This window comes from Tupaia chinensis, unplaced genomic scaffold (assembly GCF_000334495.1).
Source record: "Tupaia chinensis unplaced genomic scaffold, TupChi_1.0 Scaffold145093_1, whole genome shotgun sequence".
Lineage (NCBI taxonomy): Eukaryota > Metazoa > Chordata > Mammalia > Scandentia > Tupaiidae > Tupaia > Tupaia belangeri.
In genome coordinates, this window is record NW_006204954.1 from 2,171,273 (window position 1) to 2,186,783 (window position 15,511).

At 37.6% G+C, this 15,511-nt stretch overlaps 1 protein-coding gene across 4 annotated transcripts in view; it reads left to right on the forward strand.

Moving 5' to 3' along the window:
* Positions 1-666: 666 nt before the first annotated feature.
* The window catches only part of GFM2 (GTP dependent ribosome recycling factor mitochondrial 2), a 42,623-nt gene continuing 27,778 nt past the window's right edge, over positions 667-15,511 (forward strand). For 2 of the 4 annotated variants that reach the window (XM_014583918.2, XM_006167794.3), the window contains exons 1-9: positions 667-750; positions 3,056-3,137; positions 3,645-3,702; positions 4,432-4,529; positions 8,120-8,245; positions 9,509-9,597; positions 12,396-12,484; positions 14,481-14,541; positions 14,789-14,968. In XM_014583918.2, coding sequence (XP_014439404.1) covers positions 688-750; positions 3,056-3,137; positions 3,645-3,702; positions 4,432-4,529; positions 8,120-8,245; positions 9,509-9,597; positions 12,396-12,484; positions 14,481-14,541; positions 14,789-14,968 — 846 coding nt within the window. In that variant the 5' untranslated portion in view covers positions 667-687. Of the gene's footprint in view, positions 751-3,055; positions 3,138-3,644; positions 3,703-4,431; positions 4,530-4,564; positions 4,667-8,119; positions 8,246-9,508; positions 9,598-12,395; positions 12,485-14,480; positions 14,542-14,788; positions 14,969-15,511 lie in introns of those variants that run through there. The other 2 variants (XM_006167793.3, XM_014583919.2) reach the window with 2 other exon arrangements.

Sequence of the window (15,511 nt, forward strand, 5' to 3'; positions counted from 1 at the left end):
ATTTCTTCCCCCTTCTCTTTTTTTTTTTTTTTTTGGTAAAGTTTATTCCATGAATGAGTGAGAGAGAGAGAGAGAGAAAGACTAAAATACAGCACACCTGGCAGTTTTGATGCCACAGTCTGTCCTCTGCTTCAGCCAGCCTTGTCATGGGCACAGGCCACCCTGGTGTGCTCTATGAGATTTCTAACCGGAACTGGTAACGTTCCCACACGTGCCTTGTGGAGCATTGCATTTCACTGTTGTGCCACTGCCTGGCCCTCCATAGCTTTCTTTAGAAATTGAAGTGTGTTGAGAAAATACAGGGCATTTTAAGCCTAAGAACCGTATTTCTTATATTTATTCAGAATTTTCATTTTCTGAATGATACATTGAGCTTTTGATGGCAAAAAATATATATTTTTAACTTAATTTATTTATTTAAATTAGACCAGAGAGGGACAGAATAAGAGAATAAGAAAGTAAGCCACGAGGTCGGAGACTTGAACCGTGGTCGACCATGTGGGAGTCCAGCACCCTTAACCATCAGCCAGCCACCATGGCAAAAAATATTAGAATACATTTTACCCAGTTTTCAAAAGTAATATTTATTGTATGTCTTATATACGCTTTACGTGTATCTTACATGTAATACATAAACTTAATTTTACAGTTTTGCATATTTCTTTTTTCAGAGTTTAGAGGATCAAGATGTTGACCTACTTGAAAATATTTGCAGTGAATCATCAGAAAATACCCAGTTTGCACATTAATGTAAGTTTTTCTTGTAAAATTAAATGTACTTCAATAACCTATTACTCTACAGCCCAAAATGCCTAGTATATCTCATCAGCTTTTGATTCTAAATTAGTATAATCATACAAATTAATTTAAAAGAAATTACCTTAATTTAATAAGAAACTTGAGAAGAAATCACCTTAATTTAGAAACACACACAAGATAAAGCCAAAAGCTGATCTCATGTCGCATACTAAAATGGCAGTTGTTTTTGGAGGAGGGTGGTGCCTTGTATCTCTTCTAAGAATAGCATTTTAAGGGACCAGCAATTAGCATATTGGCTATGTTGCTGGACTCCCATGTAGTCAGCCGGGGTTTGAGTGCCGGACCTGGTGGCTTAAACTCACGCTGGGCACGTGTGCGTGAGTGCCCAAGATCCCGAGAGGAGAATGGAGGAGAAGGGATTGTGGCATGGCCATCCCCCGTGTGGGGTGTGATTTCTCGCTTTCTGTCTCTCTGTCTCTCTCTGTCTTTGTGGTGAGCGCACGCACCCTGTAGCAAAAACCTCTCCCCCCAAAAATAAATAAATAATAGCACTTTAACACACATCTTCAACATGCTAAGTACAAATGTGCTTTCTATTCTTAAGTCACCACAGGTTGAGACTCCTGTGAATAAAAAATTCTTTTAAGTTAATGTAAAGATACATAATGAATAGTACAGTGGTTGATACAATAAAATACTTTTAAAATTAATTTTATTTACTATCATAATCTTTTTTATATTACATTGAATTACATATATCTTCACAGTGTATTACATTTCTTTTTTCAGCACGATTACCATGCATATCAGTTAAGAAAAGACATTACTATCCACATCATCATCAATATAATAAAATACTTTTGACTGACTTCAGTAGAACTGTTGGAACCAACTTCTTGGCAGTCTGATATTTGTCTTCCTTTTCAGGAATGTAGTCTTAATCTGTAAGCCCTGGTTTGACTCCTGAATTCCCTTTAGAACACAATGAAGTATTTTGTAAACTGTTATTTCTTCAGTATGCTTTAGAGATATTAATCCTCAAATGAAATTATGCCTTTCATTATTCATCTCTGGCTAAGTGATGGGCTGGTTTAAAGCTTGTCTGGGTCATTTCTCTTTATCTTCAGTAGTGACTTAGTAAGGATTACTGGAGAACCTACCTAACCATTAAGCTATAAATTCATTTTTGCCATTTAAAAATCGCCATGCAGCATTTTGAAGAATATATATTTCGGTGTCCCATTTTTTATGTCATTTAGTAGACCAAGGAGTTACACAGTTTTTCTTCAATGTTTTTATCGCTGACATTTTCAGACTAGGTATGCTGTGACAAATAGATGCCTGAGTGGAAATGTAAATAACTATGCTCTTGAAACCTTTTCGAAGATAAGTGTGCTATTGCCAGAAACTTGATAAATAATAAAGAAGGCACAGGCGTGGATTCCTGATATAATAAGTAAATGTGGTAGCCCCACTTCGTTACATACACTAACAATTCCAAGTGTATTGGCTGCCATTAAATGCATATCCTGTGGTCTAGGGATAAGTCGGGATGGAGAATATTTAACTTCTGCATGGGACCATGAAAGTAAGGGAAACAGCTAGAGCAGAGGGTAGACTGAGCCTCAAGCAGACCCACTCTAACTCAGTGATTCTTATGCTGCATTGGAGATACTTGGGGTACATTTAAACTGCCACCACCCAGTTCCCCCAACTTGCCTTTCCTCCCCCACCCTCATTTTAACAGGATTTTCAAGTGATTCTGTGTGTAACTACCTTTGTAAGTACTGAAATAGTTTAATAGTTTATGAATCCCACAAGCTTTTAGCAGCTGTGGAGAACTAAGGTATAGCTAGGGGAAAGATCCCTTAACCTTTCTGACTCTGTAATCTAAACTTCACGGTAACGGCTCTCATACTGTAGTTATCAGCATCATCTGGAGGGCTTGCTGTGACATTGCCCGGCCGCTTCCTCAGAAGTTTGATTTTCTTGGCTGGAGGGAGGGATAGGTTAAGACCCCACTCCGGGCTAATGCCACAGGTATAGGAGAATCATTGTTTTAAAATCAGTTCAAACTAGCAAGTTAGTATTAACTTTATTTTTATTTTTTCCTTCAGTCACTTTTCAATAAATAATTATTTGGAAAGAAAAAAGAATTGGAATTAATGAATTAGGACTACTTTAATGGAATGCAAAACATTTTATTTTCTGATAAAGCATAGTTACAATGTTAAAACTACTGTAATAAGTTATGCTAACATGAAATTACCATCAGGTTTCTTTTTCTCTTCACTAGAATCTGTGCTGTTGTCAAATAAGAGCAAATTTTAAAAGAAAAAAGCATGCACCTCTTGGAAGAAATTACAGTTCCTTACCAGGTACAGATAATAAAATTCTTCTCATTTTTACCTACCTTATTTTGCCTGCTCGTTTTCTCTTTGTCTCTTTTCATTTGCAAGACTCCCCTTATGAGGGGTCTCCAACCCTTTTTCACTTTTTGGCTTCTCCCTGGAGATTGTCAGGAGGAAAGACCACTAAAGTGTTGCTCATGCTAGTGAGCTGAGCAAGGAGAAGCTTGGTGGATTTAGCAATTAACTTGAACATTTAGCATTTGAATCTGCTTATAGAATGTTCTCGAGGTAAAATATTTCTTTCTGGTTAATTTCTGACTTTCATGCAAAATTTTTTCTTGTTTTGTTGTCCATAACTTGTTTCCTTATAAATTGGAAGAAAATAAATTTTAGATAAATGAGTCTTTTATTTAGCTTGGGTTTTACTTTATTTGGAATTACTGTATTTACTTAAAATTATCTTAAGTTCTTTCATTTGCAAATTAAAAGAAAATTTCCTAAGCTTAATAGTTCAATTTTAACTCTTTCCATTAGGCTTAATAGGAAATGATATCAAATCTCTTCATTCCATCATCAATCCTCCTATAGCTAAGTAAGTACTATAATTGATACCTTTTTCTCCTGTAGGCTGTCAAGAAAAATTGCAAGTTTTCTCTGATGGGCATTATTAGCAAATGCTGCAATTTCTGTGACTTTCTGCTTTAGCTAATTATGAAAAGATATTGGTATATATCTTTACTTTTTTTTGACTTTTTTTTTTTTAATTTGCTGGAAGCTTGCTAGAGGGAGACAAGAGAAACAGAGAGGGAGAGGGAGAAATACTCCCTTGTGAGAAATGGTCACACCATAACCCCTTCTCCATTTCTCCCTTGTTTAGGGATTTTGATTCTGCACGCACATGAACCCCATATGGTTTTCGAGCCATCTGGTCTGGGACTCGAGCCATGTAGTTGGCCATGTGGGATCCAGCTCCCTTAACCACTATGGGCTAGCCTGGTATATCTTAAAAGCTATTTTCCTTTTCTCAATTTAATGCTAAAAAATTTTAATTTAATAATAGTATACTTTTTAGAAATGAATAGAAAGTATCCTCAAGACATAGTTAGCCCTTTTGTTACTTCGTTGTTTTGTCAGAGTAATGTGCTTGGATATACTCTAAATATTTTTTCCATTTTTCTAGTTTTTATAGTGATAAAAATGATAAAAATACTAACCAGCTTGAAACTTACACTACATAGGTATTTTGGTTTTATAGTCTTAGTCATGTCCACCTCATAATTGCTGTGTTTTTTTTTGTTTGTTTGTTTCCTTTTTTAAACAGAATCCGTAATATTGGAATTATGGCTCATATTGATGCAGGCAAAACTACCACTACAGAAAGAATATTATACTATTCTGGATACACAAGATCACTGGGAGGTTAGAATGGATTCTTCCTCTCCCCACTTCCCCATTAGCAAAATCATCATTGGAAAATATTTTGATTAAGAAATCAACATAGAGACCTTGAGTATGAAATGGAGGCACTGATGCCTACACTGCAGCACAAAGATAAGGTAGCTGCAACACCCACCAAAGTATCTTCTTAGATTCAATTAAACATTCAGACTTACAAGACTACCAAGGGTCCCATCTGGCACTGGTCTCCTCAGAAGGCTATAGGGCAGGAACCATAGTTTACCACCAGATCAGCGTTAGATGCTTCTTTCTATGGGCGTTCTTACACCAGTTACATAACTATCTACAACAGTCTTTGGCCACCTAAAAGTGATAGCTTAGGTGTAAGGTGACGGGATTCACAGGAGCCACCCTAGCTTAGAAGACTCGTGCCTTATAGGAAGGAGTAGTTCCTATTATAGTTCCATAGGCATAGCTTCCACGTTCTGCATAAGAGATATGCCATATCTCATTCAGGGTAAGCCCAAAGCTATGTATCAGGTATTTATAATCCATTTATAATTCTTCCCAGTTCAGATTTAGTTTACCAATCAGAACTTATTTTTTCTGAAAGATATGTTACCTGGCAATATACTGGACATCCCCAGTTCTCTGGTTTCTAGAAGGAAAGAACTAAAACATTAACCAGAGGACAGTTCTCATGTAGAAGAGGAAAGAATTTTATTAATTCTTAACCCATAACTATAGTATTTACTGAAGTTTTAAATTAAAAAAAAAAATTTGCAACATATAAAAACTGTGGTTCCTGATTAGGTGTGTGCATTTGGATACCCATGCAGCTTTGAAAAAATTGTTGTTTGGTATTTTTGTTTTGTTTTTAAATAATAATAATGTCCTAGCCTCACTCTAGAAATTAAGATTCAGAAAGTCTAGCATACGCATATCCTATTGGGAACTATTTCTCTAGACTCTTGGAATTGAGATTTGACATAATATTTATAGAGGAAAAGAATACTGGGATTAGTATCTTCAAGGTGACAGATTCCTAAATGTATAACCACCTGAACTCACAGAATTACTGCAATGAGAATGAGTATATGACAGACAGCAAAATGTGGAGCATCGATTGGTTTTCACTGTCATGTCACAGATCTGGTAATAATTCTTCCCTCATACCCCTAGTTTGTATTTATGAATTGAGGGTCCAGATAACAAGTTATTAATTTTTTAAATTGTAGTTAGAAAAACATAAAATTTACCATCTTATTCATTCCAAGTGTACAGTTTTATAGTGTTGAGTATATTTGCATTGTTATGCACTGTTCTCCAGAACTTTTTTATCTTGCAAAACTTAAACTTTGTACCCATTAAAAGACAACTCCTTGGGACCAGAAGATGGCATAATGGTTATGTCGCTAGACTCCCACGTAGTCTCGACCATGGTTTGGGTCCTGGACCTGGTGGCTTAAAATCACTCCAGGCGCATGTGCCAACATGCTCCAAATCCCAAGAGGAGAGTGAAGGAGAAGGGATTGTGGTGTGGCCATCCCTCCCAGGGGGTGATATCTCAATTTCTGTCTCTATGTCTCTGCAGCAAGTACACGTACCCTATAGCAAAAATCTCTTTAAAAAAAAAAAAAGATGACTCCTCACTTCCCTCTCTTTCAGGTCCCTGGGACCATTTTGCTTTCTCTTGCTATGATTTTTACTAACTTCAGTACAAGTGGAACTTTATACTGTTTGTCTTTTTATGACTGGATTACTTCACTTACAACAGTATCCTCAAGGTTCATCCATGTTGCATCATGTGTCAGAATTTCTTTGCTTTTCAAGGCAGAATAATAATCCATATGTGTTACACACAAGCTATCTTTTCAAATTTTTTTCTAGTTCAGGCCACAGACTTAGAAAACATGCAAGTTATGACAGAACTTGTTGATCTAAGGTTGATTGTATTAGTCATAGAGATAAAGAGATACTGTGAAATAAAAATCTTATTATTACATAAGTGTTTTTTATTTATTTATTAATTTTTTAAGATTTTTGCCAGAGAGCATGTGTGCTCCCAAAGCACCCCTCATTAGGAGCAGTCACATTGCTGTCCCCTCTCCTCCACCTCTCCCTCTTTGTGATACTAAGCATACACATATATGTACCCAGTGTGTCTCAAGCTGCCGGGTCCGATACTTGAACCACACATTTGGCCATGTGGGCTGGCCCCATATAAGTGTTTTTAAAACTTACTACTTCACCTAGGACGCTTGGCTAGTCATTTGGTATTTGTATCCTTCGTGATACTTGTTTCCTTTGGTGATTTCATTGTGAATAACTAGCAACACTAGTGCAATTTATAGATACAAATATGTGGAGTTGCTAACAAATCTTTTTTTTTTTTTTGCTTTTTCCTTTTCCTCATGCTTAGATTACGTGTGTGTGTGTGTGTGTGTCTGTGCACATATACAAACATGGGAAATTAGCTACCATTTTAGGAGTTTAATGCTGATATAAGTGGTGATGTAAGGCCCTATTTTATGTCTTTAAATTTTAAAGGATATAGATCAACTATTTTTCATTTCTTTTGCTATCTATAAATTTAATCAGAATAAAATGAATAATTCAAGAATTTTACTGCAGAATAATTTGAGTGAACTTTTCAGTACTCAGGGTAAGTGTTATTCATGACTTATATTGTAGGCATTCTACTAAGACTTTATTTGCATTTGTTCAAATAAATCCCTTCTGTTTGGAAATTCAGTGATGAGAAAAGGATTTGTAAAGGATAATTTAACTTTTGAGGACGTTTTTCTCCATCTTACTCCATGTAGCTACCCCTTATTATCTACTAGGCTAGGTACTTTCTTTGTGTTGGCTCATTTCATCCTTATAACAGCCTAGCAAGGATGACTTTTGGCCTTATTTTACAAGCTAGGTTAAATAACTTGCTCAAAGTCAGACAGTAGTAAGTGGTAAAGTTGGGGTTTAAGCCTAGATCTGTCTGTGCTCTTTCATCACACTACTCTGCCTCCCATCAAGGGATTAGGAGGGAGGAACATGATATGAAGAGGGGATGGTGAAAGTCAAGCTAGGGGAACATAAGAGAAATACATGATCCGGTAAAACTCATCTATAATGGTTAAAACTTATTTTTATGGCATAATTACTAATCTTGCTGAAAAACTTTTTCTAGATTGAGGATTTACTTAAAGATTAAGGACTCCAATTATTAAAACAAATATTTTAGGAAAGATTTTTCTTTGTTTTTTGGAGAGGTTTTTGCTATAGGATGTGTACGCTGGCCAGAGAGACAGAGACAGAGAGCAAGAAATCACCCCCCAAGGGAGATGGCCACGCCACAATCCCTTCTCCTCCATTCTCCTCTCGGGATCTTGGGAACCCACACACACACACACCCGGCGTGAGTTTAAGCCACCGGGTCTGGGACTCAAACCCTGGTTGCCTACATGGGAGTCCAGCGACATAGCCATTACTCTAACTGCTGGTCCCAGGGAAGATTTTCCGTAAACCAGATTAAATTATGTCTGATAGGTATTAGATACCAAGGAACTGTACCTGTTATCCAGACTAACCTAAGTCATCTTTTTCCTGATTAGATGTTGATGATGGAGACACGGTGACAGATTTCATGGCTCAAGAGCGAGAAAGAGGCATTACTATTCAATCAGCTGCTGTTACATTTGATTGGAAGGGGTATAGAATCAACCTGATTGATACACCAGGTGTAATTCTGTTTCAACAATACAGAAATGCTAAATTGTTCGATTTTTTTGTTTGTGTGGATTTTTTTTTCATTTGTTTATATTTTTATGGTGAAAAAAACATGTATCATAAATTACTGTCTTAGCCATTTTTAGGTGTGTAGTTCAGTAGTGTTAAATATATTCATATTGCTGTGAAACAGCTCTCCAGAGCATTTTCATCTTGCAGAACTGAAACTGTTTTCCATTGAACACCTCCCTTTTCTCTTTTTCTCCCCCCACAGTAATCACCATTCTTTCCATATCTGAATTTGACTACTTTAGATATAAAGTATAAGTGGAAGGACATAGTACCTGTTTTATGGTTGATTTATTCACTTAGCATAAAGTCTTGAAGGTTCATCCATGTTGCAGCATGTGACATGATTTTCTTTTTAAGGCTGTGTGATATTCCATTTTATAAACACACACACACACACATACATATACACACCATATTTTGCTTATCCACTTATCCATTGATAGCTATTTGGGTTGTTGTCACCTTTTGTCCATTGTCGGTGCTGCTATGAAAAATGAGTTTGCAAATATCTTTTTTTTTTTTTTGGAGAGGTTTTTGCTATAGGGCGCGTGCGCTCGCCCGACAGCCAGAGAGAGACAAGAGAGATAGAAAGCGAGAAATCACCCCCCGGGGGGATAGCCACGCCACAATCCCTTCTCCTTCATTCTCCTCTCTGGATCTTGGGCATGCATGCACACGCGCCCAGCGTGAGTTTTAAGCCACCGGGTCTGGGATGCGAACTGCGGTCGACCACGTGGGAGTCCAGCGACATAGCCATTATGCTAACTGCTGGTTCCCCGCAAATATCTTTTTAAGACCCTGCTTTCAATACTTTTGGGTATTGTTGGATTATATATTATTTCTTTTTTTTTTTTTCCTAATGGCCAGAAGGCTTGTACACTTACCAGGGAGAGGGAGGGGAGGAGGGACGCAGGGAGGGAGAGAGAAAGAATGAGAGCGAGAACCCCTAGTGGAGTGTGGTTATGCTGCCATACTTTTTCCTGCAGTCCTCCATCCCATCAGGATTTTGGGCATGCATGCATATGCACCTCGCACGTTTTCCAAGTCACAGGAGCCAGAATACGAGCTGTGGTCTGCTACGTGAGATCCAGCTCCCTACATGCTGTGCTTCACCACTGCACTATAGGGCTGGCCTGTTGTTTTGTTTTTTAAAAAAGATTTTAAGCATCATATTGTATTTTTCATCTTATTTTTTTTTTTAGGTCATGTGGATTTCACTTTGGAAGTTGAGCGCTGCCTGAGAGTTTTGGATGGTGCTGTGGCTGTATTTGATGCTTCTGCTGGTGTAGAGGTAAATATATATATATAAAATAAAGACATCTCTCCAAAATAAAGTCAGAACAAAACAGTGATTTACAAAAACACGGAGACTGTGTCAGAATCAGTTATCATAGCTCTTTAATTGATAAGTTAACATAAACTAATAGTTAGGGGAAGCTAGAATTTAATGTTGAAGCATTACCTATATCCAATCTCAGATTTTTCTTTTTTTTTTTTTAGTGAAAGAATACTAAAGTTTGCTTTTCCAAAGGAACTATGAAAATTAGCATTGAGAACTGTCATGAGTCCAAGATTATACCTTATTTTCAAGCTAGTAAGTTAGCCTGCCAGAGTTTCATGGAATCTGGCAGAATACACAGGAGTCCTAGGTCAGAGACAAAGGACTTTATTTATTTAATATTTATTTATTTATTTAGATGTTTTTGCCTGAGAGCATGTGCCCTCTGCTGGCATTGGGGAGAGAGCCAGACATAGTAAGAGGGAAAGTGAGAAATTATGCCCTGGGTAGATGGCCACACCACAATCTCTTCACTTTCCTGGGATCCTGGGCATGCATGTGTGCATGCACATGTGCCTGGCGTGATTTTCAAGCCATGGGTCTAGGACACAAACTGTGGTCGGCCATGTGGTAATAGAGTGACATAACCTCTACACGTTCTGCTGGTTCCAGCAAAGGACTTTATTAGTGACGGTAAAAATAGCAATAGCCAGAGTTACCAGCATTTTCTTGGGCTAATTTCCCAAGTTCCAGTTTCCACAATGTGACAGCTGCACATGCAATGGAATGAGAGGAACTCTGCTTAGAGAATGGAATTTTTTTTTTTTTTTGGAGAGGTTTTCGCTATAGGGCGCGTGCACTCACCAGACAGACAGAGAGAGAGACATAGAGACAGAAAGCGAAAAATCACCCCCCAGGGGGGATGGTCACACCGCAATCCCTTCTCCTCCATTCTCCTCTCAGGATCTTGGGCACGCACGCACACGTGCCCAGCGTAGGGTTTAAGCCACCGGGTCCGGGGTGCGAACCGTGGTCAACTACGTGGGAGTCCAGCAACATAGCCATTACGCTAACTGCTGGTTCCCGAGAATGGAAATATTTTATAATGGGCAGTGGGCTTGCCTACTTTTTGCTCTGGGGAGAAATTTTATCTTCCAGAGTTATATGCCAATCCGCCTTTGTATCAGGGAGACACTATATCTTTTAAGACCATTCACTGTACAACATCCTTGATAATATATTACAGAACAAAGGGGCAATTAGTACCTATTTCCAGTGTGAGAGATCCAAATGATCTCTCAACAGTAATATAAAAATTCTTGAATGAACATTGAAAATGGATTTGTAGTAAACAACTTATTGCTAGTGGGACTGATTATGTCCTGTTTATAGCTGGTAACCACTTCTATAATATAATCTCAAGATCAGCTTTGTGGTAAATACTGAACCCATATTAGTTCTTTTTTTTAATAATTTTTAAAAATTTTATTTATTCATTTATTTTCATTTGATCAGAGAAAGAGCGAGGGAGAGAAAGTGAGAAAGCAGGTTACCAGGTCTGGGACCTGAACCATGGTTGGCCATGTGGGAGTGTCCAGCGCCTTAACCACTACGCCACCTACTGGTCCCCATGAGGCCATATTAGTTCTCACTGTAAAATTGCCATCTTAATTAAGTGATCAAAATTAAAATTCTCCAAAATGGGATGAATTGACAGTGTGTCACCTCCTGATAAGATGCACTGAAAAGGATACAATGTTAACTCTGTGGTATTCCTGCTAAAAATGACCCAAATCTAATTGTGAGATGACAATTAGAAAAATCTAAAAAGAAAGACATTCTGGAAAAAATCTGGCCAGGGACCAGCAATTAGCGTAATGGCTATGTCGCTGGACTCCCACGTAGTGGACCACGGTTCGAGTCCCGGACCCGGTGGTTTAAACTCACGCTGGGCACATGTGCATGCATGCCCAAGATCCCAAGAGGAGAATGGAGGAGAAGGGATTGTGGTGTGGCCATCCCCCCTGGTTGGTGATTTCTTGCTTTCTATCTCTCTGTCTGTCTCTCTCTTGTCTGGCGAGCGCACACGCCCTATAGCAAAAACCTCTCAAAAAAAGAAAAAAATCTGGCCAGAACTTTTCAGAAATTGTGAAAAAATTTTTAATGTAAGCATCATGAATGATTGAAGGAAAAAAAGCTACAAGACTGTTTTAGATTAAATTATTGCAGAGACAAACTAAATAATATATGACCCTTGGTTGGATCCAACCATTGCAACTTATTAATACGGATATTGGGTTTTTTTCCTCTTCAAATCCTCTTTAGTTCACATGAACATTCAAAAGTTCCATAATATAGGTGATTTTTATCATATAGTACGTTCTCTATTTGTTCCTTTTATTCTCATTAAGGCAAAAGTCGCTATTTCATAGATCAGAAAACTGACATCAATTAAGCTCAACATCTATTTTACATGTGCTAGGAAAGGTGATGCCAAATCAGAGTAGGTCTTCTAATTCAAAGTCCTTTCTCCCTGGTCTCACTACCTCTCAGGTGTTAACTCGCTTTCAGTGACAACCTAGTTCGCCCAAAGTGGTGTTCTCCAACAGTTTGCAGCATGCTGTTCATGATGCCTCATCCCATTCCCAGCTGTGTTAACCTGATAGCAAAAGAGTAACCCAAGAATTCTAAGGGTAGTGACATTAATTTTTTGCTAGAATGATGTCTAATTCCATGTCACCAGAAAGTCTTGGGTCTGTTCTATGTCTAGTAACAGTTATTTTTGTATCTTTTCCTCATCTTTGCTTTAGGCCCAGACTCTCACAGTGTGGAGACAAGCTGATAAACACAGGATACCTCGAATCTGTTTTATAAACAAGATGGATAAAACTGGAGCAAGGTATTTAAAATGTGTTTATTTGGCTTGCCAAAGTAAGAATACAGTTTGAACTTTTAATAGACTGTAACTTAAATTTAGAAGTAGCTATTCTTCCATGTAGGATACAGATATTCTGTGGAATCCCAGTATATTTCCATTAAAAAAAAATTTCAAATAGCTAGTCCATAGATTAAGTAAGAATTTAAGGATTAATAAGGATGATAGATGATAGATCATTCTGCCTCTAATGTAGAGAGGCTGGGACTAGCAGTTAGCGTAATGGCTATGTCGCTGGACTCCCATGTAGTCGACCGCGGTTCGCATCCCGGTGGCTTAAAACTCACACCGGGCGCGTGTGCATGCATACCCAAGATCCCAAGAGGAGAATGGAGGAGAAGGGATTGCGATGTGGCCATCCCCCCTGGGGGTTGATTTCTTGCTTTCTGTCTCTCTGTCTCTATCTGTCTGGCACGTGCATGCGCCCTATGGCAAAAACCTCTCAAAAAAAAAGAGAGGCTGAATCATATTTTCTAGGATCCTGACCAAGCAGTATCTTGCTAGTTCTCTTGGTTATCTTTTAAAATTGAATGGTCCCTGGATAGATGCAGACTACTGTCCTCATCATTGCTAAAGGTAGAGAATAAAGAATTATCTCCTGTAACTGCCTCAGCGAAAGGTATTCGTCCTTGTCTCCTGATTTTTTTTTTTTTAGCTATTGTGTAGCATGCTCTTGATAAAAGGGAATTGGAAGGAGAGAATGGACATGTCGTGAGATCTCCATGTAGGACAGAAGAGAGTTCATGCTGAAATGTCATGTCATGTCCTTGCTTGTAAATTTATAGAGTGGTACGTACTCCAAAATGGTTCTGAGAACATAATTCAGAGAACCAGAAATATATGAAGGATTTGAAGGAAATATGGAAGTTGGAGAGAAACAAGAACATAAAGGATTCAGGAGGAAATCTGATAGGAAAGTTCCTGGTTTGTGGTGGGCGAGTGGGGAAAAACAAGACAAATTATCCCTCTCTAAAAATGCTTAATAGTTTGCTTTGTGTTTATGTACTTTCTACAGTAATTCTAAGGCTTTATTTATTTGTTCATTTATTTTTAAATAAAGAGAGGTATATTTTGATAGGGTTTTTCATGACATGCCTATGGTGATAGGGAGGGAGATGACTGGATGATAGGCAGGTTCTCAAAGACTTTGGGACCGAAGGGATTTACACATATGTATGAGTCAGCCATGTGCCAAAGGTGGCATGCATGTGTGCCATTGATAGCCAAACCTGATGTTAGCGTAGAAATGAGTAGAGTAGCATGCAATACTGTGAATGCCTAAGATAAAAATCTAGAGGAATCTGGCCAGCAGGTGGTATGGTAGTTAAGGTGCTGGACTCCCACATGGTTGACCATGGTTCAAGTCCTGGACCTGGTGGCTTGCTTTCTTACTTTCCTTCTCTGTCTGTCTGTCTGTCTGTCTCTGGTCAAATTAAATAATACTAATGATAATAAAGAATAATTCTTTACAAAAAGTGGAACATTTTTTTAAAAATCTGGAATAATCAAACTGTTAGGCTGGCTCTTGGAAGAAAGCTTGTGTGGTCATAAGTTTAGTTGTAGAAGAAAGAATCCTTGACTTGTAATCACAGTGTATCATGCATTGGAATCCAATCCATAGTTTATTATCTATGTGACCATGATCAATTCATTTAACCTTTACCTCAAAATTGAATTACATGAAGCTCATGTTAATACCAGGTCATTTTCTATGCAAAATGCATCATGACTTTTCTGATGACCCAATAATAACCTAAACACCTTTGTGGGGGTATTCTGGTTGATATTCAATCACCGTTATCTGAACTTGTTATGAAATGTTTAAACAATATAGTGTCCTATGGAAACTGTTAAATGAAGACAATTATGGAAAATAAAAAGGGTTATTTTAGGAGACATTCTTAGACTTGTTCTAAGAATTTTTAACTATATTTTTAATTATTATTTTTCTGTTCTGCAGTTTTAACTATGCAGTGGAAAGCATCAGAGAGAAGTTGAAGGCAAAACCTTTGCTTTTACAGGTAAATTGGTTAATGTACAGGATCAGTTGCTTCATAGTTTCCTCATCAACTTAATTTTTCTGTGACAAAGATTTCTGATGCTATCTCCAATCATTTTTGGAAGAAATTGAAATATAAATAAAAATAGCTATAGATTGTGGTAATAATGATGGTTGATGTTTTGAAGAAAGTGGTACAGTTAGAAAGTTTTATTGCTGATGCAGTTCTAAAGGACTGATCATTGATCATGTTAATCTCTGGCTTATAGTTGCCAATTGGTGAAGCAAAAACTTTCAAAGGAGTGGTGGATGTAGTAAGTAAAGAAAAACTTGTTTGGAATTCTAATTCAGATGACGGAAAAGAATTTGAGAGAAAACCCGTGTTGGAAATAAGTGATCCTGAATTGCTGAAGAAGACAACTGAAGCAAGGAATGCTTTAATTGAACAAGTAAAGTGTTTTGTGTTTAAAATTGCATAAGTATTTAGAAACTTTAAAAAAAAATTTACTTACTGTGAAATTTTATGTAAAATCACAAATGGAATATGTAAAGCGTAATGAGAAGTAAAATGAATACTAGTGTGTGCACCACTATTCTCAGCTTGAGAAATAGAATATTAGCAATACCATTGAATCTCCATGTGCTAGCTGCTCATATTTCTCCTCCCTCTGTTAATCATATGCCTATCCCTATAACCAATATATTATTTTAGTATTTATCTTTCATTTGCTTTTATTTATGTAGTTGATCACACATGTACTTATCCCTAAAGAATTTAGTTTTGCATTTTCCCAGCTTTATGCAAATGAAATGATGCTTTTTGTATTTTATTATGCTGTTCAACAGTATGTTAGAGATAGCCAACTTAGCAGTTCAGGTCCTGGACCTGGCGGCTTGAAAATCACACCATGCATATGTGTGTACATGCCCAAGACACCAAGAGGAGAATGGGGGAAAAGGGATTGCAGTGTGGTCAGTCCCCCCGGGAGGTG